The following is a 26,332-nucleotide window of genomic DNA, read 5'->3' as shown; positions in this document are numbered from 1 at the left end:
AATGTCCTCGGGGATATGCACTGTGACTCCTCCTCTTTCCCTGCCCATCTTGCACATAGAGAACAGGGAATTTGTTTTACAAGAAACAAAAGTACAATTAAACACTTCTCCTAGCTCTTAAACTGTGTGTTTTAGCATTTATGTGGTTTTATAGCATTTCTCTATGCAATATTGAAAGTTGAGACTTCAGAGGGAGAAGAAAAGAATGGTCTGTTCGCACTTTCTATTTTCAGAACAGGATGTTGGGTGATAAGAAAACGCCACCCAGGCAGAATATAAATAATCCACGTGTGCTGTTAGCGCTGGGAGTGCCGCACACACGGGCACATCGCTCCATCTGCTGGACAAAGCTGCTCTGCTCACACACACAGGACACCTCTCACCAGAGACCTGAACATGCTCCCCAAGTGTTACACAGGTAGCTGTTTCTCAAGTCCAACCTCATGTCTTGCCTCCGTGTGAAATTTAGAATTTTCCTCTCCTGCGGTAAATTTTAATAGTCAGTGATTCCTGTTCGAAGTATTACTTAGGGAAAACATAAAGCTCTTCTAGAGTGCAAGGAAAAAGAAAAGACAGCATATTTGGCATCTCCAAAGCTTTTAAACATTTGAATGTGTTTGAAACTTTAGAAGTGATACAAAAAAAACCAAAAAAACCTCACCACAAAACCCATCAGTATTTAAATTAAAACGAATCCATGCTGATTTTATTCACCCATCAAGAGTGCAGGTGCTTGCAGGAGAGAGAAGGGTTGGGCACTTAAGCCCAGGAGATGAGCCAGTGTATTCCCTTCCCATTTACCAGTCACAACCCTCTCCAGAAAGTGCAGCTCACAAGAAGCCAGCAGAATAAGAAGCCTCATAGAATTTTCCTGATTTTTTCTTTACTTTCATCTTGTGTTGAACAAAGGCAGAATATAAGATGATAAGATGTCGCTATTTAAAGACACTGCACAAAAAGCACTGCCTCCTTCTACCAGAATCCTATGATCATTTCTTACTCCAACTTTTTGCTCTTGGAGGTGGTGCCTGTAGACACATTCACTACAATTTCTCAGAGGGAAAACCCCCTTGGTTTCTGAACTTTTCCAAATGAATGGCATCTGAACCATCTGAAGGCTCGTCCCGCCTTCAGTGTTGGCCTGGCACAGGAGTGATCTTCAGCACAGTGCAAAGACGGCTGAGCTTGACTGCATCTTTTTCCTCCATCAAAAATGCTCTGCTTCTCAGGACCTCAGCTCTGCAATAAAGACAAACATAGGCACCATCTCTCTCCTTATTGGGTTTAAAGAGAAGGGGAAACTTATTAATAGAAAATGTCAAGACTGCATCATTACATTCATGAACATAGTGGATTTAAAAAATGAGAGGGTTTATATTACTTGGGATAATATTACTACTACAGCTAAAAACATTCCCTGTAAATGCAATTCTTATGAGAACCAAATTTTCATTGCATTAAAAAAAAATTACACTTTACTTAAACAATATATTTTCTTTCAGATGACAGTGTGAGTTATTTCATTGCACTCAATAAAATTCACTGTCTGAAAAGCTTAAAGTCAGTCCTCTTGTTATAGAGTAAGACCTATACATTCTCCATGCTAAATGCACCTTTCAGGAAACAAAGGGGTTTTTTCCTGGTATTGGGAAGAAGTGTTTTTATAGGGCTTCTGGTGCCAAAGAAAATTTATGAACTCCTGCAGAGAGGTGTGAGGATATGGCTTATTTCTGAGGTGATAAAATACCATTTAATTGCTTATTGTTTTACACTGGATGCTATTAAATTTTACCCCATGCCACAGAAGTTGACAAGACAGAAGAAAACTCTGTTTTGCCGAGTATAGTACGTATTTTTTTGTCTCTTAAAAACACCAAAGATATGAAACTCATGTGTGTCCATTAAAAAAACCCAAAAACCTGTGTAAGTATTCTCTGTGTTCTGGCTAGCAGCCAGGCTACAGAAGTGAGCTATAGCCAGCAAAATTGAACAGGACTGACCACTTCTTTTTTTCCTTCAGCCCCTGAGAGTGAGGAGAGATTTTACATGTCAAGTTTTGTTATAACTATTTCAGGCCTTTCAAAGAGTTAAAGAATATTTTCAAATTCTGTAATAAATATAATCTAAGGCTCTGCAATTGGATCCTATCTGCTTCAATGCTGGGGAAAAAAGACAAAATTTTGAGCAAATTTTACTGTGTTAGCAAAGAAAGCCATCAAAAACAAAAAATATTTTTGAAATTTATTCTACCCATCTATTTATCATCTATTGATTTCACAATCTGCTGCCCCCATTCCTGCCCTTTTAATCCCTTGTCAAAGCCAGTTTTGGCTGTCAAGGCAAGTTTGTAAATTTGGACAAGATAAGCATCTAAAAAGGGAGTCCTTTTGCAATTCTTGACTTGGTATTAAGATAATGCTTAATTTCAAGGAGGAGTGGAGACACAGAAAACCAGGAAGCCCACAGCTTTAAAGTACTGTACAAGATAAAACCAGATTGGTTCCAATGAAAACTTTAGCACCACAAAGAGCTTTCACATTTTATTACATGTGGTTATAAAACACAAAAGTCAAAATATTTGGTCTATGGGATAGCTGAATGCAACCTTTTTGTTAATGCAATGAAGGAATAATCCTTCCTAGTGTCCTTTGACATTAAAATTTTTTGTCATGCTGAATTGCCAAGTTTTTTTAACTTTTTACCTTTCTTCACAGGTTCCTTCTGCCAGCTTATATCAGACAAATCATTAGCATCAGCAAGAAAACCACTCGATTCATACTGCTTTAAGCAGTTTCCTGTGTCATCAGGTATACAGACAGACAATAGCTCTCTGATGAAAATGCCACACTAACTTATCTGATCATAGAGCTGCAGTTTTAATGATCTGCTTCAGAACAACAGCAGAAAAATGTTTTTGAAGGCAAAACAACTACAGGCTTAGTTTTCTCCTAAGAGAACACTGAGCTAGAGTTTCTTGATAGATGTTATTATAGTGCTTCAGATGAGAAATTTCACTACAGACACAAAAGAAACAGAGAACTTTGAATATGGCCTGCACAGTTCAAAGGAGCAGAGATGAGGAAAAGTTTCTAAATTTCCTGATTTCTGTATTATCAACGTATACTAAAGGTTTCCAATACTAAGAAGTTTGCTTAGATGGGAGCTACAGTGATCTGATGACAATCCAAAGCACCTGTAATGAGAGAGTCCCAACTTCAGGAAGAAGGGGTTTAACCCACAACTCCTGCAGATGTATCCTAAATGCACATGTGATTTTATGGGTTTGATAACATCAGGCATTTCGCTTCCTGTAGCAGGAAGGTGCTTTTAATACGGTTTAGATTAATGATGTTGGTGGGACAGCAATCACATATTTCCTACTGTGATTTCTAATCTATGTAATCCACTAAAGCAACACTGAATTGAAACAGTCTTTCTTCAGCTACTTTTTGCTTCAAGGCAGCTCTACAAATCCAGTTTCTGAATTATTATTATTATAGAACTGCTTGTTGCAAGTGGACTCTGGTGCAGATATTCACAGATCTGGAAGTGAATCACCTTTCTGTACATGTTCTTCATTGTGTTTTCCTCATATTATTACATGCAGCTGACAAAAAATAAAGTTCTAGAAAAACTTTCCTTCTTCATGTGGAAAGAGGAAAGACTGACATAAGAGAATCTCAAATGGAGCAGCAGGTTAGCAGACAATACTGTAAACTGTATAGATTTAATCTGAAAGTGTTAGTTGTAACAAAAAGTCACTTTTGGCCCAAGTTATCTGCTGCTTTGTGTGACCACCACACAGCTGGCAGAACAGCAGGTCTTCTGCCACGTGCTTCATATGCAACAGCAGAGGGTGTTGCAGATCAACAGAGGTCTAAGATGCCCTGAGAAGAACAATGTAGGATTTCTTACACACACTGCTTGAATACTTTGGTTTTTTGGATGATTCTGTTAAGGTTTTTTTTGTAAGCATTTAGCACCTACTCAGAAATAACCAGAAAATAATTATGATAGGAAAAAATCCTCAAACATACGCATGTATGAAAAGAGGAGAAGTTAACTTAAGGAAACTGTTTTCGTATTAATATACACTGTCAATAAATGAATGGGAAAGATAAAATAAAGGTTTAATCCACGCAGGGAACACTGACAGAAAGTGGTGAATCTTTAGACATGACACAAGACCTGTCTTTCACATGAAATCCCAGAGGAAATCACTGTACTGCAACAGGTGATCAAATTTTCTCCAGATACTGGAAAATACACAGAAAGATTAACCAGCACTTAATGATTCTGGCAGATTGCTTATTTGCCACATGATGATTTCTAGGGCACCATGATGAAAATCACAACCCTGCGTGCTGCTAATTAGCTTCCCTCATTGTAAAAGAAGGGAAAATACATGATGCACTGAACAGCTGAAGAAGTCATATAAACTCAAAGAAAACTCTCATGGCAGAGAGCATATCCTTCTATTGATCTCCCTGCCTTTTTTTTTTGTCTAACATCCCTACGGGGAAACCTTTGAGACCAAACTGTGCAAACCTTTAGGATGACTTCCACATACTACAAACATAGGTATTTGTATTTTTTAATTTATAAAGATAAGGAAAATACCTGATCCCAAATTGGGCATTGCTCTTATGTCAGTACAATACTCTCAAGTCTGTTAGTAAGCAAAACTGCTCTATTGGCTGGATGTGGCACCACAGAGTTACACTCCCACCTTCCAAAGAGCTGCCTTAACTGCCTGATTGCAAGCAGGCAATGACCCACTGCAAGCATATTCAGAGAAAGAATGCCATACTTTCCGCAGTACCTGTATCACAGCTAAATACAGAATTTCCAAAGATGCACCCTCAAAGAAGGATTAGGTGGGAAGTCACACACAAATCCTGGTTATGGACAGAAACCCATAATTTCTCCAAACTGACTGACAGCTGTAATAGCTGTTCTCAGTCAGAAGCTAAATTCGATCTTTGTTCCATGTGCTTTGAATATAAAGCTTGGTACAAAACACACATATTAATGGTGGTAGGCATTTCACACTGACAAAAATGCAACTGAGTCACAAAGGAAGAAGGGAAGTTTTACCCCTGCTTGGTGCAGACAGAGTTGATGTGCCAGTCAAATGCAAGCAAGAAATCAATTCTGCTGGAATGACATGCACAGCCCTCCAGAAGCATCATATTTATTTTTAGGAATAGGACACAAGACTGCCTTTTAAAGAAGTCAGCAATAAATGTTGGAGGGATGGATTGATGTTGAGAACCCTTTCAGATTGACCATGGGGTGCAAATTAAGGAGTAGACTGAGTGCTCTCCATTTTCATTTCTCTAGTCCAATCTCCAAAGTATTTTTCCTCAGCATGCCTTGTATTGGAAGCACTGTAAATGTACATTTGTCTTTGTATTTTACTTAAACTCAGTTCAACTGAAGGTTCATTTTATTTCAACTCATAGTCAAGGAAAATAAATAAGTTGGTCCTGGAGAATCTCCCAAGTGTCCAGCTCCCCAAACCATTTCTTGAAGGTTTATTTAAGTACATATTGCTGACATCATTTTCACAATATTTTGACAGTATTATTTGAGAACTGAGTATGACACAATTAAAAGAAGAAACCAGTCCAGTGGAAAATGGGTAGCTTTCTGGCATGTAGTGGGAAGATCACTCAGCAACAAGTGCTTGCAAGGAAAGAAAATCACACAGTAACATTAACGATACAAGTGGAATATGTGACCTTCCCCTGTCATCAAATCTGCTCCCTAAAAGGGAGATAAACTTCTTCATTGACTGAACAAGAGAGAAACATGTACCCTTCAGCAGCTATGCAGATTTAGCTGAAGTTTCCATAAGAATAGCTTTTTAATGGAAAAAGTTACCTGGATTTTTGTAGATGCTAAGCACATCCTTGAAATAATGAGGTAAGAATCTTTCTAATAAAAGCAGCACATCCTCCAACTCCTCCAGAATGCCCACAAGCAGAAAATTTTCATTAACGTTCAGCTTTGCTCTTTCAAGGGCCCATTCACCAGGCTCCCTGTATGAAATGGATGGGGGAGGACGGAGGAGGGAAAAAGAAAAGTTTAAATATGCATTTACTTCTCAAATTCAAACCAAGAACACAAGTGAATAAAAAATACATTCAGTGCTATACTTAGGACAAAAAAAGGCCCCCCACCAAAGCCGAGTAGCTTACTGAGCTTTTTCACGCAACATCAAAAATTGGATTGGCATGTAAAAACAGGATCACATTAAAAGGAGGCTAATCACTGTGTGAAAGTGCTCCATTCTGAAGATATCTTTTGCCAAGTTGTTTATAAGCTCAAATTTATGAACTTTGGTATTTCATCTTGGAAGCACAACCCGTCTGACAAGGAAGAATGACTGCCCTTGGTGTTGGAAGGTGCTGAGGGGTGGTGGTGTCCCTGAGCTACATCAGGAAAACTGTTGGGACCAAGCATGGCCTGCTGTTACTCAGTAAATCCTATACAGGACACAAGCGTTTCCCACACTGTCCTTCATTTTTACTTTTGCCAAAGTCTCCAGGAGTGTTCTGTTCCCTCTCATTACCCCTGGTTGCCTTGCAGCTTTGCTACAGGACTAGCATTTTTTTGCTGTGACTGATACTGGTTTGTGATTGAACAGTTGAGGGTTCTTCTGTCTTTTTTCCCAGCAGGAGAAGCTGGCAGGACTTCACTACATCTTTATGCTTCTCTGTTTCCCAAAAGCACGATGTAGTTAGACAACCATATGAATCCTAAATTCCGTATAATAATTCATATTACTTATGTTCTGGGAGCAGCAGCCATCATTCATACTGACATGGGATATAATGCCAGGGTCCCAAGCTAAAGGAAATCAGTTTCCCACACTGCCTAGGAGTAGCTGTAAATCACACCTTTTCTCTGACCTCATTAGGTTATTGCAGACCCTATGCAACAGTGAATTTAACATCTGTCTGAAGCTCTTTCCGTGTCATGTGGAAAAGCTTACTACTTTCCACTCCTGCTAGAGCAGACTTGTAGCAGGTTTTTCACGCTCTACCACCTTCTGTGCACTAATCTGTTTTCTGGAAAAGCAAAGTGTCCTAACAAACACTATGAGCCTCCTGCTTCTAGCTCCTTATTGGACTAAGAAGTAGCTGAAGGAACTGCAAGGGCATGACATGAGACAAATCTACAAGGTACAAAACAGTACTTCAATATTCTGCTTGGGAACCTCACAGAGATTTTGTGAAAGTATTCACGCATGTGACTGTTGTTAATGGGATTACTCACACATGCAAGTTAAATGTGCAATCATAAGCATTTGCAAATAAGGCCAAAATATGTTAAAAAGAAAGTGGAATGAAAATTAAGTAATTAATCTGTTTTGTAATGAAAATGTTTTGTTTCTTAAACATAAACGCTCTTCAGCAGAAAAAAATAAGGCAGGATTTTACAACATAGATATTTAGAAATTAAGACAGAAGAAGTAACACATTTTCATTTGTTATTACTGCTACAAGAAGAATGACTTTTCAAAGAAATTCTGGAAAATGTGCAGTTGTTTCACTGCATTATGGAGAAGCCTGAATAATACAGAAACAGAACACCTTGAAGTTGAACACACCTAATAAAGAACATTTGTTACCAACAATACAGAAGTATTTTAAACCAAGAAAGTATTTAAAATTATTCCTATATTATTGCACAAAAAAATTACTATGGTATCAGTAATGCGGCAATATTAGAATGGCATACATAGATGTTAAAAATGAGGTAGCTCAATTAAAGCAGTAGAAGACTGCATTTTACATAGTTTTAAGCATGAATATGGTTCCTTACATGGACACAGAAACATGTATTCCTCATATAGACTTGATACAAGCATCTGAGTAAATCAAAAACATGTATTACAAAATTACAGTGCAGATAAAATGAGTAACCCAGAAAAAGAAATCTATATAAATACATTCATATTTGATGAATTATTCATGCTATAAAGAAAAAAGAATAGTGCTACATTTGCCATGCCCTCCCTACTTCAAAATATATGCATGCAATTACCACAGACGGTGATATATTCCCTGTACTTTTATTTTTCTCTTGTACTTCAAATAATGCCATTCTTTATTACCAATTTCTGACAAAATGTTGGCAGTAGCTATGGCTGAACAAATTGAAATACCTTGCATATATTTACCTGCATCTTGGATGCTGTCCACAGAAATATGGTATGATGTAAAATAACCTGGGATTAGAACATTCAGGGTAGTTTTCAAGGATACATACATTAATGTCCTGTGGGGGAGGAAAGAAAAAAAATACTGTATTTTCCTTTCTCTATTAGCAACCATTTTCTTTATCTCATACTTTTTATAGTTGTCTCAGGGTCAAAGAATTGTGCTGAGGCTATAAAAAATATCTTAAAAGTTATCTATTGGTCCATTCATCTACTTCTAAATATCAGCAGGGGAAACAAAAACTTATTTTGTCCAAGAATGCACAAAGCAATTTTTCCTCTTTGCTGCAAACCCCACAATTATTATATTGAAATTACTGTATGATTCAAAATGGGACACATTAATCAGCTTTCATACTGAGTAACATTTTAAATATTCAGAAGATTATTTTCAGATTCTTCTTTTTTCTAAATACACCCTGAAGGAAACCTGAAGTATCCAGAATAAATAAAATTGAGACAACAATTATTACCTGGTCCCCTCCCCCTCCTTTTTTTACATTCTGCTGCATTAAATGACTGTAATTTGTATATCTCACTCAGTATTATAACATACATCACTTTTGGCTACAATTCTGTAAACTTCTCAGATTTTCAGAACTGAACTGCGCAAACCCTACTGAGAAAAGGGGTTATTAAAAAGTATTTATCATTTTCATGAATTATCATACATCAAATTAGAAGCTATTTATCATTTTTCAAAGACTAGGCATAGCTACTGAACCCAGAGGAACTGCATTAGATTTATAGCTTTATTTCAGCACAATAATAGGTATGTGGGATTGAATTCCGTAATCCTTATTTAATCTAACAGAGCCTTACTCTGCAAGCAGACACACCCACTCCAGAGACATACAGTGCAAAAAATGGGTGAGACAACAAAAGCAGGGATGGAAGGATCTCACCTCTGCAGAATCAATCTTCATTGTTATTTAGGTATGCGCTTCCACAATGCTATAGGCGCTATACAAATCAATACCAAACCAACAACTAAACAAATGCATATTTTATCAAGTAAATAAAAAGTGATAGAGAACATTCCACAAGACAGATGTGCTTGGCAGCATGGAAAATATGGACAGCACCCCCTGCTCTCCCAGTGCAGGGCAGGGTACAGACTCCAGCCACAGCATCTGCATCTGAGGCCTCATCAGAGAAAAGCTCTTCCCAGAACTTCAGTTCTCTCACCTAACCTCATTAGATCCCCACTGGGTCTGTAAGCCTTTCAAAGTACATTTCTGATTCCCGCTCTGTCTCACACGTATGTGAATCCAACTTTATAAGCACACCAGTAGACCCTGGGCTAGGAAGTAAATCACATGGTGAGGAACCATTAAAGAAAACACAAAAATTGCCAACTGGGATACAAACAACCCATTTCCCCTGCTCCCCACAGTATATTCAGGGTTTGCCTTAAATACATACCAGATTATTTATGGTCATGACCTGAATTTTGACATTAAAGGCTCTGAGCTGAAGTTAACCAGGCCCCCATTCTGCATACTATGATTACTAAGAAATCTTTCTGTGGATGCATAGATTGGACATGCAATGTGTCTCTCCTATCATCCCAACAGCATTTTTTAATATGAATCACAAATTGCACTTCTTTAAAGGCTTATTGTGCTTTAACTACAGACACCACCAGAGATGTTTTCAGTGATACAAATTTTTTTGCTTTCATAAGAACCTAAAGACCTGCAATGAATTAATAAATTGCTTGGATTTTAAAAAATCTGAAATATTGCCCTGACAATACTTGAAATTATGTCCAAGCTGGCTTGCCCTTGATAAGTTAGATGGAAGGTGGGTAGTACACCTACGTAAGACTTAAAAAGCTGTAGCAACACCCAGCTAAGAACATTATCTCTTTTCTCACTCTTACACAAAGGTGAATGGACATTAGCCCCCAACAAAGAAACTTACAATTTCTTTGCAAGAGTAATGAATATGGTAAACCAGAAAATATTCCCTGAGATGAGTATCAATACCCAACACAAAAGTGTAACCAGGACCTTCTTGTAATTGTGAAAACAATATTTGATTCACATGGCCAGAGAAACATCTGTATAATAAAAGCAATGTAAATTCATTTGGAATTGAAAATACTGAAATTGGAGGAAAATCCTACAGCTTTTACAAGTAAACATTTGATACTAATTCAAAAAGAGATTTTTAGTGTCCTTTGTAGGCTACACTGATATAGGATTACTGAAACAACCAGACTGGCTCTAATCTAATCTTCCCCACTCCTTGTTGATAACTCAAGGTTGAAGACAAGGGCCAGGTGAGCTTTCATAGAAGCCTACCATCTTTTGCCACACAAGGACATGCACCTCACCCTCCCGACACCAGAAGCACGAGGCTTTCTCTGCAGTAGAAGCACTGTCCCTTCCCAGGCTTTGTTTACCACCACTGCTGAGATCTCTGTTCCAGCTGTTGGAGTGTCCTCACGCATTTGCAGCACCCACTCACTCCATGAGATGTGAAACTGGTTTTCAGCCAAAAAGTGGGTGATAGAAAGGTCAGCCTGAGGTGTGCTAGTCATTACAAAACTTAAACACACCTACAGAAGATACATTTTGGTGCTCAGGAACTTCTGTGTTTTTTCCAAACATGGAAATCCACGGTGAAATGACATTATTCAAGGCAGTGATACTCTGCTATCCTAAGCAATATTAATTAAGCCACATCTCCCACTAAGAGAAGATACTTTCTCAGCAGAACACAGACCCTTCAGGGCAGAAATATTTCTATCTACAAGGCGACAATGACAAAAATTTGCAAGGTGAGAGATGACAACCTTGCTCATTTAAATCACTGGAGGAGTCTTGCAAAAAAATTATTTTAACACAGTCTGGAAAAATACAGATGGAAACACACAGAGCTACTTTGATCATAACCTTTCATAATAAAGAAAGCAGTATTTTACTTTATTCCTTAGCTCCTGGCTATACAGTTCATATCACTCACATCCCACTGGGCTTGTGTCTTCAACAGGGCAGTGGGAGGCCTGGGAATCAGTCCTGCAGCTCCAAGTAACAACAGTAACTATCCTTCTTTTAAATAGTACTATATTTTTCTACTGATGCAACAATTTTGTCTGAAAAGTTAAACTGGTAATTTCTGCTTCCTTGTACTGTAAAATTGTCATTGAAATAAAAAGCGCAACGTGCCTTAATCCTTTAATCTTTTAGTGAGTCAGACTACTGATCTAACAGAAATATATCAAAGGTGTATTATTAATATGTTTTTTTGAGATTAATAATACACAATTTCATTTTCCATGGTGAGCTCATACGTGCTAGAAGAGGAAGTCAGCACCTGACTAAAAATATTTCATAGAATCACTGAATCATCAGGTTTGGAAGAGAAATTCAAGATTATTTAGTTCAACTGCTAACCAAGCACCACCAGCCCCAAGTGCCACACCTGGATGCCTCTTGAACACTTTCAGAGATGGTGCCTATCATTTCCCTGGGCAACTTACTCCAATGTCTAACACCTTTCAGTAAAGGTTTTTTGCTTTCTAATATCTAATCTGAACCTCAATGACGCAACTTCAGGACATTTCCAATCATCCTTTAATTTCCTCCTCATTAAAACTCCTTTCAGGTAGCTGTGGAGAATGAAGGGCTACAAAATTCATTCTGGAATTTTAATGCTATCACAAAAAGAGCAAATTTAAAAGTGTTCTTTTGTAGAGCAATTACTAAATAAGCAATTTACTGAAGTTAATGTCTTATGACAAATACTGTACCATATAGAAAAAGATGTGACACAAGATTTTAAAACTTTTTTCCCTCCTAATACAAAATCCTAAGAGTACTGATAGAAATAAAAACTTGATTTTTATCCAGTAAAAGGAGCACCCAAATTAAAAAAAAAAAAAGAAAGAACAATAAAAAAATAATCTTGGGTTTCAAGGCATTCCTTTTTTTTTTGATTATCTGTGTCTCAACCAAAAATTACAGAAACACCATATTTTGTCCTAGATGCATTACAATTATTAGTAGCCCTGACAATTTAAAATAAGGAATCATAACTCAAATACATACATGCCTTGCAAATAATTTCCATTCAATTTCCATCTGTTCATCTGTGGAAAAAACACAAAAATATCCTTTCTTTCACAATCAAAACAAAAAATACACATCCTCTTTCTACGCCCTGTGAGATACCACAACTTCTGTGAAACCAGGAGACCTTGCTCACAGCCCAAGAACAGTGCATGCTCCTTCAGTCTGAAGAGTGAAGATGTGGGGGTGTGTCAGCAGCAACCTAAATTTCAAGTTTTCATAAAAGGAAATGAAATAAAAAGATGTGGAAAACCAGTGACTGAGCCCAGTCTATGGTGACCTCTCCTGCTTAAAAGGCTGTTCTTCATACACCACTACAGTCAGCAGTGCAGTGTAGTCCTCACTGTTGCCAGCCAAGGAAAATTCTTCCACTCTCCTGAGAGCCACCGAGAATCTTCTCACAGCTTGTAAAGTGTTTTCTTACATAGTTGGTGTTTGTGAAGAGGTCAAACTGACCATTACATCCTGAGGACAACATCACAGCATGTAAACTGAACACAACCACACTACAAAAACCTTAACAAAATTCCCCACCTTTTCTGGCCCAAGTTAGGGAGCTCTGGGTGGCCTTGGAGTGACTGGAAGGAACATGTAAACATGATGTATCAGAAAAGGGCTTGTGAGTATAAATATGACATGAAAGAAGGAAAAGCACAACTTCTGACTTTGGAAGGCTGCAGGAGGATACTGAAAAGTCAAGGTATAGTTGTCATGAAAGTTTCCAAGTAGAAATGGAACTTACTAAATCTTATTTAGGAGCTTAAATTATGTACACATTTTAATGAAACATACGATACAATGCAGTACATTTTCAACCCTAGTTAGAGACAGTTTTACTTCACCAGGTGATATTTAATGTTTCTATTCAATCTCAATTAAGTAGTTGGATAACTAGAGCCACACAGCAGCAGGATTAGTTATTTCTTTCAAATACATTTGGTATCTGTTTGTGCATCTATGCCAACAGCACAGGCAGCAGATTGCTGTGGGGTGGGCACGTGCTGGGCACTGCTTCCCAAATCAGCATTGCCAACACAGACAAAGCCAAATGTTTCTCATCCTGTGCTATTGTGGTGGCACTGAGGCCCTCCAAGGTGGGGTGCCAGGTGGGATGGACTGTGCCAAACTGTGGGATGATTGTCCTCCGGAGTTGACAGCAAGCTGGACAAGTTTATTGGGACACTAGCGGCAGGCTGCAGAGTGACCAGTGGGCATCCTGGGGAGAAGTTCCACAAGACAGCAGAGCAGATCCAGCTAACCCTAGAATGCAGGACTTCTATCCCCAGATGCCCCCCTGCACCAGCTGTGATTGCCCCTTCACTTCTGTGAGGCTCGGCCAGCTCAAAAAGCAACAGAAACCCTTTTCTGTTCCTCCTCCACTGCCTTCTGGTCTTTTACCAGGAGAGTGAACAACATGGGGCTAGCTCACATTAATGCCACCACAGCACTCCAAACCTGCACAGGGTGACGCAGGCCACAGTGGATGACTTCAGTCACTAGATCAATTTCTTTTACAGCCTTCCTTGGGCATCCACCCTCTATTGTCTGGGGTCCTTCACGGATTGCAAGTGGATCTCTGCTTCACCATGGACCTCCATGGGCTGCAGGGTGACATCTGTCTCACCATGGTCTGCACCATGGACTGCGGGGGAATCTGAGCTCTGCTGCTGTAAAACCTCCTCCCTATCCTTCTGCATCGACCTTCCTGTCTGCAGAGCTGTTCCTCTCATATACTGTCACTCCTCTTTTCTCCAGTTGCAATTGTTCCTGTGCAGTAACTGATTTCCTTTCTTAAACAGACCATCCCAGAGGCACTACCACCATCACTGAAGGGCTCACCCTTGGCCAGCAGTGGACCCATCATGGAGCTGGCTGGCATTAGCTCCACTGGACATGGGGGATTCTTCTGCAGCTTCTCACAGAAGCCACCCCAGTAGCCCCTCTGCCCTCCAGTCTCCCACCACTGCTACCAAAAGCTTGCCATGCAAACTTAATACATTTTTGTAAAGGATAATTCTGGGGTTTCTTCCAATTGACTTTCCAATTTCTTCCGGCAAAATGCATGTTTTTACTTTCCTCTCCCCGCCACCACATAAATAAATAGGCTGCCAAGTTTAATTCCCACTTTTTTTTTTTTTTTTTGCCTGGGCTAATTTGCCTGACTTTTCAGCCAACAATGTATTGAGCTCTTCTTTCTGGCATCTTACAAGTGAAGTGGCAGCTAACAAAACAGCATCTTCTGCTAACCATCTACATTTTCATTAAGTGCAGACATAAGTTATTCATTCATATACAAAGTTTTGCTGGCATTGACATAGCCAAAGTGATGAACTATGCACACAATGCTACTGTTCAGATGTGACAAACATGAAACACATTTGTACATCACTATTTTCTAACTTAAAATTATGTACAGCATCACAGAAATACATAGGTGGATATATTTCTCTCTTTTCTGTTATCAGAAATCATGTTAGCAATTTGTCAAAGATAAGTTTTACTGGTAAGAATGGAATCACTTCATAGCTGTAAGCAGACAATATCTTTCTTTATTGTTTTTGTATTTTTCACCTCAAAACATCTTAGTACGGGAAATATATTAAAAAAAAATAGAAAGAAATTGCCAAAGAAAGGGCAAGTGGCTGCCAGCTGGAAGCAGTGTGTAAGCATTAAATAACCATCCTGTTATAGAGGGCACAGATCCAGGGAAGACCAAAAATGAAGATCATTATACTGTAATCAAGAATGAATCCCACTGGCAACTAACAGCAGGGAGACAGTACATCTGCTAATTCTGTTTACTAACATTTCTTCATAAAAGAACCTGGAAAATTTTTCTGCTTGGATGACAAGCTTTAATAAAATCCATTAGGGATGGCATGTATTCAATTCTGCAAGTGCTAAGCAGGAAATACCCACCACCTCAAGGACTTTTCAGCCCTCCTTAATGGAGGGCATGTGGTCTCTAGCAAATTGATGCCTTTCAGAAAAGCAGCAAGTCATAGAATGGTTTGGGCTGGAAGGGACCTTAAGATCACCTAGTTCCAAAGCCCCTGGCAAGGCAGGGACACCTTCCACTAGGTCATGTGCAGCAAAACCCTACCCAGCCTGGTCTCCCCAACATTTCCAGAGATGGGGCATCCACAACTTCTGTGGCAACCTGTTCCAACAACCATCAGAGTAAAGAATTTCTTCCTAATCTCTAAATCTGCCATCTTTCAGTTTAAAGCCATTGACCCTTGTCCTGTCACTACATTCTATTTTTACAAAGTCCCTCTCCAGCTTTCTTGTAGGCCCCCTTCAGGTACTGGAAGGCTGCTCTAAGGTCTCCCCTTCTCTTCCTCAGACTGAACAAGCCCAAGAGGTGCTCCAGCTCTTGGACCACTTTCATGGACATCCTCTGGACTTGCTTAAACAGATCCATGTCCTTCTTAGGTTGAAGGCCTCAGAGCTGGATTCAGCACTCCTGGTGAAGTCTTAAAAGAAAAATCACAGAAGATGGAGTCTAACTTCTCTTGACCTGCTGGCCACGCTGCTTTTGTTGCAGTGCAGGACACAATTGGCTTTCTGGGCTGTAGGTGCACATTTCTGGCTCATGTCTAGGCTGTTACATACAAGCACCCCCAAATCCTGCTCCCCAGGGCTGTTCTCAATCTGTTCAAACCCCAGCCTGTCCTGATACAGAAGGGTTGTCTTGTACTTGGCCTTGCTGAACTTCATGAAGTTCACAAGGGCCCACTTCTTGAGCTTTTCTGGGTACCTCTGGATAGCATCCTTTCCCTCCACTGTCAACCACACCACACAGCTTGGTGTCATCTGCAAACTTGCTGAGGGTACGCCCAATCCCACCGTCAGTGTCACCGACAAAGATGTCAAACAGTGCCAGTCCCAATACTGACCCCAAGGAATGCCACTTGCCACTGGTCTCAACTTGGACATTGAGCCACTGACTGCAACTCTTTGAGTGTGACCATCCAGCCAATTCCTTAACGACCAACTCCATCAAATACACATCTCATCAGTTTAGAGACAAGAATGTTGTGCGGGACAGTGTCAAATACTTCACACAAGTCAACAGATACATCCAGCAATTTATGCTCACAAAAGATAGTTCTAGAGCACAGACAAAGTTAATTTCTGACAGGCAGGAGCCTCATCTTGGAGCTGACTGCAAGGCTGAAGTCAGTGGGATGAAAGTGGACAGAGATGCCACTGGTGGGTGACAGTGCTCCTGGTAGGGTGGTCTCACCACACCTGGCAGTACAGCCTTGGCTGCTCTGGTCCCAGCAAGAAAGGCTGCTACAGAAGATTCAGGTTTTTGAGAACTATTTTAGCCCTTTGCTAAAGGAGAAGCAAGTTTATCTATACTAGGTTACCATTTGTCCAATCTGTTAAAAAAAAGTTCACATCCACTCTAATGCATAGCAATGCTTTCCTGCTCCTACTGTCAGGAAACCTTTACTAGTATCTGACAAAAAACACCCTAATGTAATTCGGAAAACTGCTTTGTCTTCATCTTGATGAACTCAAGGAATAGCTGCAGGACATCTGCTTCACAGCAGATTTTTATTCACCTGAAGATTTATATTTCCCTACAGCAATTAATTTTTAAGAGCATCTTCTGGACTCTTCAATTTTTCAGAAGTCCTAAAACAGGACAATTTTTAAGTTTCATGAAGGGAATTAAGGAATCATTTCACACCTCTGGCTCCTGGAATCTAACATCTTTTGTTTACCATGAAATGCTGTGTCCCAGAAACCACTTTTCTGCTAAAACATTAAAAAAAAAACCAAATTGGAGGAGATACAGAGGAAATCATCATGTAACACTGTGGATCATCACCTCTCTAATACACCACTTTTTTAATGTTAGAAGCATCAATGCTCAGCCAAGTATATTGTAATACTAAGACTCTGTGACCTGTATTGACAGCAATTCCTGCTCACAACAGAATAATAATATGCATGACCAGATTACTCAGAATGAAAAATCATGTAATGAGAAAATCCACAGGATGTCACAGAATCATAGAATGATTTGGAATGGAAGTTAAAGAGCATCTAGTTCCAACCACCCTGCCAAGGGCAAGGACACCTTCCACTACATCAGGTTGTTCACATACAGAAAAGAGCTCTCTAGAAAGAGCATAATTCAGGTAAAACAGTCTTGAATTGAAATGACAGTCAAGACACTATAAAAAAATTGGATAAAATCAACAGAAGATTGCCAGAACCTAGCCAGTATGAGACAACACTGTAATGAAGAACACAATCAGCAAGGGGAAGAACCAGCAACAAGAAAAGCCTCTCTATCTTTAATCCAGTCACTAAAGATGTAATAAACATCCTTTGTTCCCAGTACAAAAAAAAGGGGGGGGAAAAAGAGAAGAGAGGTTGATTAAGGATAGAAAGCTAAAGACTGGAATAAAATAGCTGTGAAATGAGACACTGAGTAAGGTTGCACAGCATCTGTGCTGGGACAATTCTTGAGAACAACAAAGAAGGGTTAACAGCAAAGTAGCAAATTTCTCAGGGAATATTAATGGGAGCAGGTAAGAAATCTGACCTCAAGGAGATACAGAAGGACTCTATAGTGCTGAAAGACATTCAGCATTCAAAACCATAGATCCTTACAACAGGATACTCTGGATGACAAGGATGTAACCAGATTTAAAAAGAAAAACCCAAAGCACCAAAAGAATAACAACAACAATAAAGGAGTTACATATTTATAGAAGAGAGGTATATCAAGGGCAATTAAATACAGATACAGTGGCAATGTCTGTTGGTAAACTGAAGGATGTCAGAACCTGGGAGGACACTCAAGGGGAAGCACCTTTTAGCCTGCCCCCAGGTTGAACTGTCTTCCCCAGCTGGGCTGGATTGTGCTCATGTCTCAAGAAGGGCCTAATGCAGAAAATTCACACCTCCACATATGACACAATATCATTTGCACAGCCATCAGGGAATTTAAATGTTTCAAAATATCACATTTCCTACAATACAGAAAAGCCTATTTTAATAATGATACATTTCTGTAGTTCACATTTTTCTCCCATTTTCTTCCCCAGGTCAAACGTTTCCATTCCTTTAAAGCCTGACTGGATACACAGAAATCATACTCAGCAGACTTTAGCCAAAACCTCAAAAATGCTTATATTAACAGAAACGCATTTAAGTTCTATGAAAGCCTCGACATCTCAAAGCTAATATTACACACTGTTTTTAGCAGAGGTCCACATAAAATTTAAACAATATAAAAGTTTAAAAGAGGCTTATTAGAACAAATGTCAGAGTTCCATATACCAAATATATCTTCGGATAAAAGAAATCCATGAGCCAAAAGGAAATTAATTTCATTATCAATGAGCATTAGATATTATTACTTTCACACATCCCAACAGGACAGAGAGATCCCAAACAAACAAAAGAGATCATTCAGTCTGCCTTTTTTTTTTAAATAGGACTTCATGTGACAAGAATTGGGGAGGAAAATGCTTACTTTCTGCAACATAAATCTTCAAAATAAAAGAGTGAAGAGATGGAAAAGGAAAGATATGCCCCACAAAATGAAAAGAATTATTGCAGGCATCAGGAAAGAAATAATTTTTAAAAATTATTAAGTTTCTCCTAATCTGCAGATATAGCAAAATCTTAAGAAAATAAGCACTTGCTAGCTAATACATGTTTAATTTCAACATACTGTGCAGTTATAGCTTAGACTACCTGCTGTTACAAATTCCAGTGATACAATTCCCTTTTGCTGAAGTTAAAAAGAGAGAAGCCGTATTCAACATCTCCTGATGTCTCTGTCACATCAAGCACACTGTCTAGCAAAAAAGGAAAAGAAACATACTGCTGACCTCTGAATTAAAAAAGAGAAAATATATGATTCATCATACAGCACACATTATAAAATTTGGGTTTGACCATTTTTTAAGTTGAGATGGTAAATCTCAAAAACCACAGTACTGACTTTTAAGAAAAAAGTTCCTCGTAGTATCAAGGTCTAAATGCCTTTATGTTCCCTTGACCTACCACTTTCGTGGTGGCACTTTAACACAAACCTGTTGAATAGTGAGAAAACAGCTACAAGTTTGAGCTGTGGGCTAATTTTACCTTCTTATCAGTCTTCTGCCTAGTGTTGACTGATTTGGAATCCCTCCCTTCATCTCTCAGGGCTGAAATGAAAAAGGAGCTGCAGAGCAGAGAAGAAAATCATACACATGCTTCTGCATGTGGCTTCCCTGCTGCTACAATTGGAGATGGTTTCTGCTCTGCTGCCCCTATCTAATTTCCCTAGTTAAAATCTTCCCCTTGCTGAACAGTTCTAATGCTTTTCTGGAAAATAACTAATACTTTGCATTATTCATAGCATTGCCATTCTGAATAGCGGGCACAAAATGGAACATATTGATTCCACTTTTCAGTTTGACAAGACTATCACTGTACTGACAACACCAAGTATTAAAAACCTCCTAAAATTACAAGGTTCAGAAGCATAAATAATGTTCCTATTTGTATTTTTTTTTTTTTTTTAGTTTTTTTAATCTTCAGTCATCTGCTGAAGTTCTTTTCTACGACTACGAAAAACAAAACCATACTTCCCTTTCTACAAAGAAACCCAGAATCTATCAATGTCTTCAGCTCAGGTGCTGTGGCTTTAAAAAGCTCAGCAAGCAACAAGATCAAGTATAAAATCATGAAGGTTAATAAATCTGTTAGGAAGAGAAAAAAAAGTGTAAAATATGCTTTCCCCCCTATCCCTTTCTTTTTATCAAAGACAATCTCTTTGGATTACATTCTGAAGATATTTTTAAATTTTTTTTTCATTAGCCCCTGATGAACACTTCAGTTTTCTTTTTCCCTTTCAAAGAGAACAGAAAATTAATTTTGAAGAAAATAATAATCTCATTTAACAATCCATCTTCACCATGGAAAGTTTCCTATTTGCCACCAGTTAGTGGATTTTTTCCCAAGAAAAAGGAAATTACTCTTGACAAGCTCAGTTATGAATAGTGGCTGGCTTTGCTTGGATTAGAGTTCATAGGAAAAAGTTGTGTTCAAGGTAACCTGACTAGACTGTGTTTCAATAACTCACTGAGCAGTAGCCAGCTTTGCTGAAACAATGGCAGTCCATTTTCTAGAGTCTAGAACAACAAACAATCAGCTTAACACCCTCTGTTGGGGTTTTTGGACAGCTTGATTTTGATTTTATGTAAAGCAACTACATTTACAAGGGATAGAGGACCTTTGAAAATTCTAGCAAACAAGAAAAAAAGAAAGCAGTGCTTGGAATAATAACCAGAAAAAATGAACACTGCTTTTACTTCAAAGGAGAATTTCACTACCTTGTTACACAGGGAATTTTCTCAGCTGACACAGCAGGCCTACTGCTTATTCTGAAAGATGGAATTACCATTTCATTCAACACCGCCATCCCCGATGCACCCACCATCCCATGATTGTGGTAACTCATAATCATGTAGTATCATCAGCAAACTGGGGAAGGACACATTTTTGAAAAAGGTAATTCAAACAGCCATCTTAAGGCAAAAACCAAAACCACATTTGAAACAACTGATACCTTGGGGCTTTTTTTTTTTTTTTCACATTTCTTTCTTTAAATAATGTGGAATTATAAGGAAGACAATAAAAAATTATTTCTTGGCAGCAGTACTCTTCTTTGCTTGACTGATTATTAATGAAAAAATGGCCAAATGCCCTGAACCCCAACTCAGTGACAACAAATACAGCTTTACAGTTTATCACACTCTGTTCCCTCACGTTTTCTCCTGGTAATATTCTCTCACCAAGTTATGAAAAACTTATATTATTTTTCCTTTTGAAACTGATTAAAATCCACCACAAAAAGGCTGAAGGAAACAACTTTCTGAAGGACTCCTTCTGACCATCAGTACCCCTCAAATGTCTAGGGTTATTTCTATTGGGTTTCCAGTTCATTAAGCTGCCAAGATGCCTTAGAGCATGCGGTTTGAATCCATCTTTGTTTCAGGGAACAGAAGCCATTAGTCCTTCCACTGCACTAAGCAGCAAAACTTTCCCACTCTTGATTACAGCTGCTTATCTGTCTAGCAAAGAAGCCAATCTGTCACCTCATTGTCTGAAGTACCTCCTCCTTTCATATCTTTTCAATTAAAGGAGAAGGGAGGACACCTAAAATGAGTCTGGAGCTTCCAGACTTAGAGCACTAAACCTCTTACTCCAGTAGAAGCTACTAGTATGCCAAGAACCTCCCAACATAATCCACTCTTGCAAAGGAAGTCTTAAGGAAAAAAGGAAGTGAAGGGGAAGTGAAGGGGAAGTGAAGGGGAAGTGAAGGGGAAGTGAAGGGGAAGTGAAGGGGAAGAGAAGGGGAAGAGAAGGGGAAGAGAAGGGGAAGAGAAGGGGAAGAGAAGGGGAAGAGCAAAATTATAAAAGAGGAGGAGAGGAGGAGAGGAGGAGAGGAGGAGAGGAGGAGAGGAGGAGAGGAGGAGAGGAGGAGAGGAGGAGAGGAGGAGAGGAGGAGAGGAGGAGAGGAGGAGAGGAGGAGAGGAGGAGAGGAGGAGAGGAGAAGAGGAGAAGAGGAGAAGAGAAGAGGAGAAGAGGAGAAGAGGAGAAGAGGAGAAGAGGAGAAGAGGAGAAGAGGAGAAGAGGAGAAGAGGAGAAGAGGAGAAGAGGAGAAGAGGAGAAGAGAAGAAGAGAAGAAGAGAAGAAGAGAAGAAAAGAAGAAAAGAAGAAAAGAAGAAGAAAAGAAGAAAAGAAGAAAAGCAACTGTAGTAGTATGTTTTATGCCAAGAAGGAAAATCTGATTTTGGAATACCTGACACCTGAGAGCACTCCTGAGGGAAAACACAGCATCCACATGCCAGGCAGGGCCAAGCAACCAGAAAGAATATTACAATCCACCTGCCAAGACAAACCTATGGCATTTGGTTGTTTTTGGAGAAACACACACACCCACCTCTCCATCCTAGGAGCATACTGAAGCAAAGAAAGGAAGAATAGACAGCATCTGATTTTTAGGCAGTCTATTCACTAGCTGAGATGTATTCATTCTGTAATGAGACAGAAATAAAACTTAAATTTGCACCTCTGTGCTTCATGTTCACTGCTGTACTTCATGTTCACAGCTCTCCCTGCTGGGCGGGCTGGCTGGGAGAACCTGCCACCTCCCCAGTGGGACAAGGAGCCCAGTTGTGTCCCACAGGATATTCAGGCTCCCCATGTGTGCCCTGGCTCCAGAGACATGAGCCTTAGTGCAAACCAGAAAGGAGCAAGCACACAGCAGGCCCTGGGGGCCCTGTGAGCTTGGACCAGGATAAGGCACAGGATTTTACTCTGCAGAGTACAACAAACCTTAAAAACTTCAGAAAAACTAGAATAAACTAAGTCTTGAGTATGTCTGGGCACTGATGCCCCTTTTTTCCACAAAATACCATCTCTGCTTCCATATGGTTTCAACATAAACTACTTCAGTCTTAAAAATACAGAATTCACAAGTGTGACCCAGCCATCCTGCAGTCAGCAGAAGAGTCCACACCACCACCAAAAAATTACACGATAGGAAAATATTTTGTTGTCAACAAACACCTAAGGCTCAGGACAGCTTTGGATGCTTGTATAAAGACATGTCTATCCCTCACCACGTCAGCCACACACCATGGGCGGGCAGTTCTCCTAATTCTACCGCCCTGCACTCTCCTTTGCCATCCACCACCTCAAAGTTTCAGCTTTGCTTTAACTAGGAAGTTCTAGAGATCAGGATCTCTGCTTATTTCACTTTGTTGGCAGCTCTGACAGCCAGAAAACTTAGGTATAAATCACAGAAAGGAAAGAGGAAGGAGAATGACAGACAAGGAATAAAATGGGCTAATAAATTCAGTTTTCTTTTCATGGGTTGTCAGCTCCTGCAGGTTTTGACACCTACAGAGTGGAGTGAGTATCTGACTGTTTGAAATTACATTATCATGCCACAGCCTGAACACATTCAATATGCTGGCAGCAAGAGGAGGGCTGTCTCTCTCTGCCCTTCCCCTGTCAGGAGGAGTAAAAGGTTCTGCAGTTTCCTTCCCCATCCTACTGCCAACAAAAGAGTTTTCATTTAAGGTGGTTAAAGCATAACGCAACAAGGAAAAGAAAATAGGCCTGCTCCTAGCAAGGAGTGTACTTAGGAGGTTTTACAGTATGGTTTTCTAGGGACAGCTACCATGATCTCATTAGACAAATCTTCAAAAAAATTGTTAATGAAACATAATTTCAAAAAGTCTGACTCCTAAGCACACACATGCACACACACACACATGTATATATATATATATATATATTATTATATCATATTTTTAAGACACACTATTTGCTGGTCAATGCCCCATCTCTGTTATTTATGCCATGTACAACCTGTAACTTTAAAGTGAATTGTTTTAAAATTTGCACTAATTGAAAAGAAATGGAATTGTTTTTTTCTGGATCATAAAACACTCCAGTTTTAAAAACCATTGTATTCCAACTTAAGACAAACAAAATATCAATAATTAATTTTACTTGATGACTATTAAACACTGGTTTTGGGTTCATAATGCCCAAAATGCTAGACTATGCTCTGAAGATAATATTCATATCACCCACAGATCCTCTTGTCTTAATTCACCTGAAATAGTTATTTGTCAGCTAATTATCATTGTTACGTCATCCCTCACTGGAAATCACCCAAGTGTTATCTGCTTAGATATGTCTTTCTGTTACTTTCACATTAACAAAGTACATGAGTACTGAAAATACAAATACTCAACTCGAGGCTCACAAAAATTATAGAAGACCTGAAATTAACCTATACGAAAACATAAAAAGAAAGAGACTTCACATTTCTAAAAAGTACACACTGAAAAAAATGTTTTATCCCACTATTTTAAAGATTTTTACATCTTCTGGTATCTTTAGTAGTACAGTGAACAATGTAAAATTGGATGCAGTTCATACTTTAAATGCATTTGTATCTTAGCTTTTAGCAATAAATTTGAGAATAGTCATGACAGTGTTAACAGTTAATTGCTTCAGCATCAGTTTGGAACTTACAAAAATTAATTTGATTGGCAGAAATGTAAGGCAACAAAGTCTTAGCCACTATGGCATATACCCAAGAACACTCAACTATTTTAAAGTCAAGAAACAACACATTCAACTGGAGATGTCTATAACTTATATAAAGTTATTTATATAACTACCTTATGTAAATCACCAAGTAGTAGAATTCACTTGTAAGCATGTAATTATAAAGTTTGGTTTTGAGTCACCCAGAGCAGAAACCAATTTCAGAAAATCACTACTGGCTATGAGGAACATTTACCATACACAAAGGACCTTTTTCTGGGTACCCCTGAGGCTTTAGATTTGTACTGATCAGATATTTTCTGATGAAGAGGTGTTGTTTCTGTAATTAATAGCCCTTGAGGGCCACATGGCTGCACTTTTAAAAATAGAATAGAATATAATATTTCAGTTGGAAGGGACCTACAAGGATCATCTAGTCCAACTGCCTGACCTATTCAGGGCTGATTGCAACTTAAAGTGTGCTGTTAAGGTACAAATCACTCTTAAATGTGACGTGCCTTGGGCATTGACCACCTCTCTAAGAAGCCTGTTCCAGTGCTTGGTCACTCTCTCTAAAGAAATGTTTCCTAAAGTATTTCCTTTTTGAATACATCTAAACTCATTCACAACAATGACCAGCAAGGACTTCCACAGCCTAATTACATGTTGTCCAAACCACCTATTTTTTACTGGATCTGGCAACTACCCATTCAAATTGTAAACTTCTATTAGTCTTACACTGAAACAGCTCAAAAGCAATCATCCTTGAGGCCACTTTTTCATGCATCCTGAAAATCTGTCTTCTCATGTCCTTTCCCTTGTTTACTTCTTCCTTATTTGAAGAGCACTAACCTTTGTCATTCCTCATATAGAAATTATTCATCATTTTTCCTACCCATTTGTGAGTGTTTTCCAGTTCTTTCAGTCCCATTTTGGGAATGGGAGGTGTCCTGATTTAGGGCAGATTTGGGAGGAAATACCCTAGGACAGGAGGTCACAAATGTCGCATGAAAGTAGTCAAGTGCAGACACACTGGAGGTTTATATACAATGAAGTTCTCTGTACTGCTCTTTATTGCTTTTGGTTTGCCTTTTTTTTACTGCTACTGAGAACCAAGCAGATGCTATGGTAGAACCACCCAACACACACAGAAGATCTCACTCCTAACCCTGCAAAAGGCTTGTCAGACTCCCTCAGTTTCTAAGTAAAATAAAGATTATCCCCTGCAAACTGCTGTCCTGCCTTCACTGAAGGCGTGGCTGGCTTTTGTCCCTGGGCTGCACAAGAATGCTCTTTTATGTTCTTGTTCAATGATCCAAAAATATATCTCCTGAAAATATTACACAGACATACCCTCTTCTCTTATACAGTTTACATGGCCTTAAAAAGTTGGCATCAATATATTAGAATCTTTGTTCTTGGTTGGGATTTTCCACTCTACAAACAGGATCTTCCTATAGAGAAGCTAGAGAAAACTATTTCCCCCAAGCTACCACAACACATAAAACAAAAAAACAAAAAAAGAAAGAACATCAAGAGTTGTCCTGTATTCATGCTCAGGAAGGCACAAATATAAAAACTCTGCAAAATCACCATAAAAATGAAGATACATAATTTTAAACTTAATACAGCAAGGTCCTTTAATAAAAGATCATAAGTTCTTCCACATACAAATGTCTCAAAAAGCACTAGTGAAACACAGTATATGGTACGATCCAGTAATAATGTTACATTTAAATAAGACTGTGGGTACTTAGTGCTTGGTCCTCTACTGCTACTTGGTTTCTGGCTTCTCTGCAGTTCCTTAAAATCTGCAACAGCCAGAAATTTTCAGACCACTACAACACAGCAAGAAAAAAACCCTCACCTTTTTACATTCTGAAGCAATATATTGTTATTATCCTGTATCCTGTCTCCACAAAAAGGAGAATGG

The 26,332-nt window shown here is 38.9% G+C and overlaps 1 protein-coding gene across 2 annotated transcripts in view; it reads right to left on the bottom strand.

Annotated features, from left to right (window-relative positions):
- Positions 1-26,332, bottom strand: part of UST (uronyl 2-sulfotransferase) — a 156,260-nt gene that overhangs the window by 26,973 nt on the left and 102,955 nt on the right. For both annotated transcript variants that reach the window (XM_058836123.1, XM_058836124.1), the window contains exons 6-7: positions 8,192-8,289; positions 5,887-6,044 (exon numbers count right to left, since the gene is read on the bottom strand). In XM_058836123.1, coding sequence (XP_058692106.1) covers positions 5,887-6,044; positions 8,192-8,289 — 256 coding nt within the window. The remainder of the gene's footprint in view (positions 1-5,886; positions 6,045-8,191; positions 8,290-26,332) is intronic.

This window comes from Poecile atricapillus, chromosome 3 (genome assembly GCF_030490865.1).
Source record: "Poecile atricapillus isolate bPoeAtr1 chromosome 3, bPoeAtr1.hap1, whole genome shotgun sequence".
Taxonomy (NCBI): domain Eukaryota; kingdom Metazoa; phylum Chordata; class Aves; order Passeriformes; family Paridae; genus Poecile; species Poecile atricapillus.
This window is presented reverse-complemented; position numbering and strand designations above follow the sequence as displayed.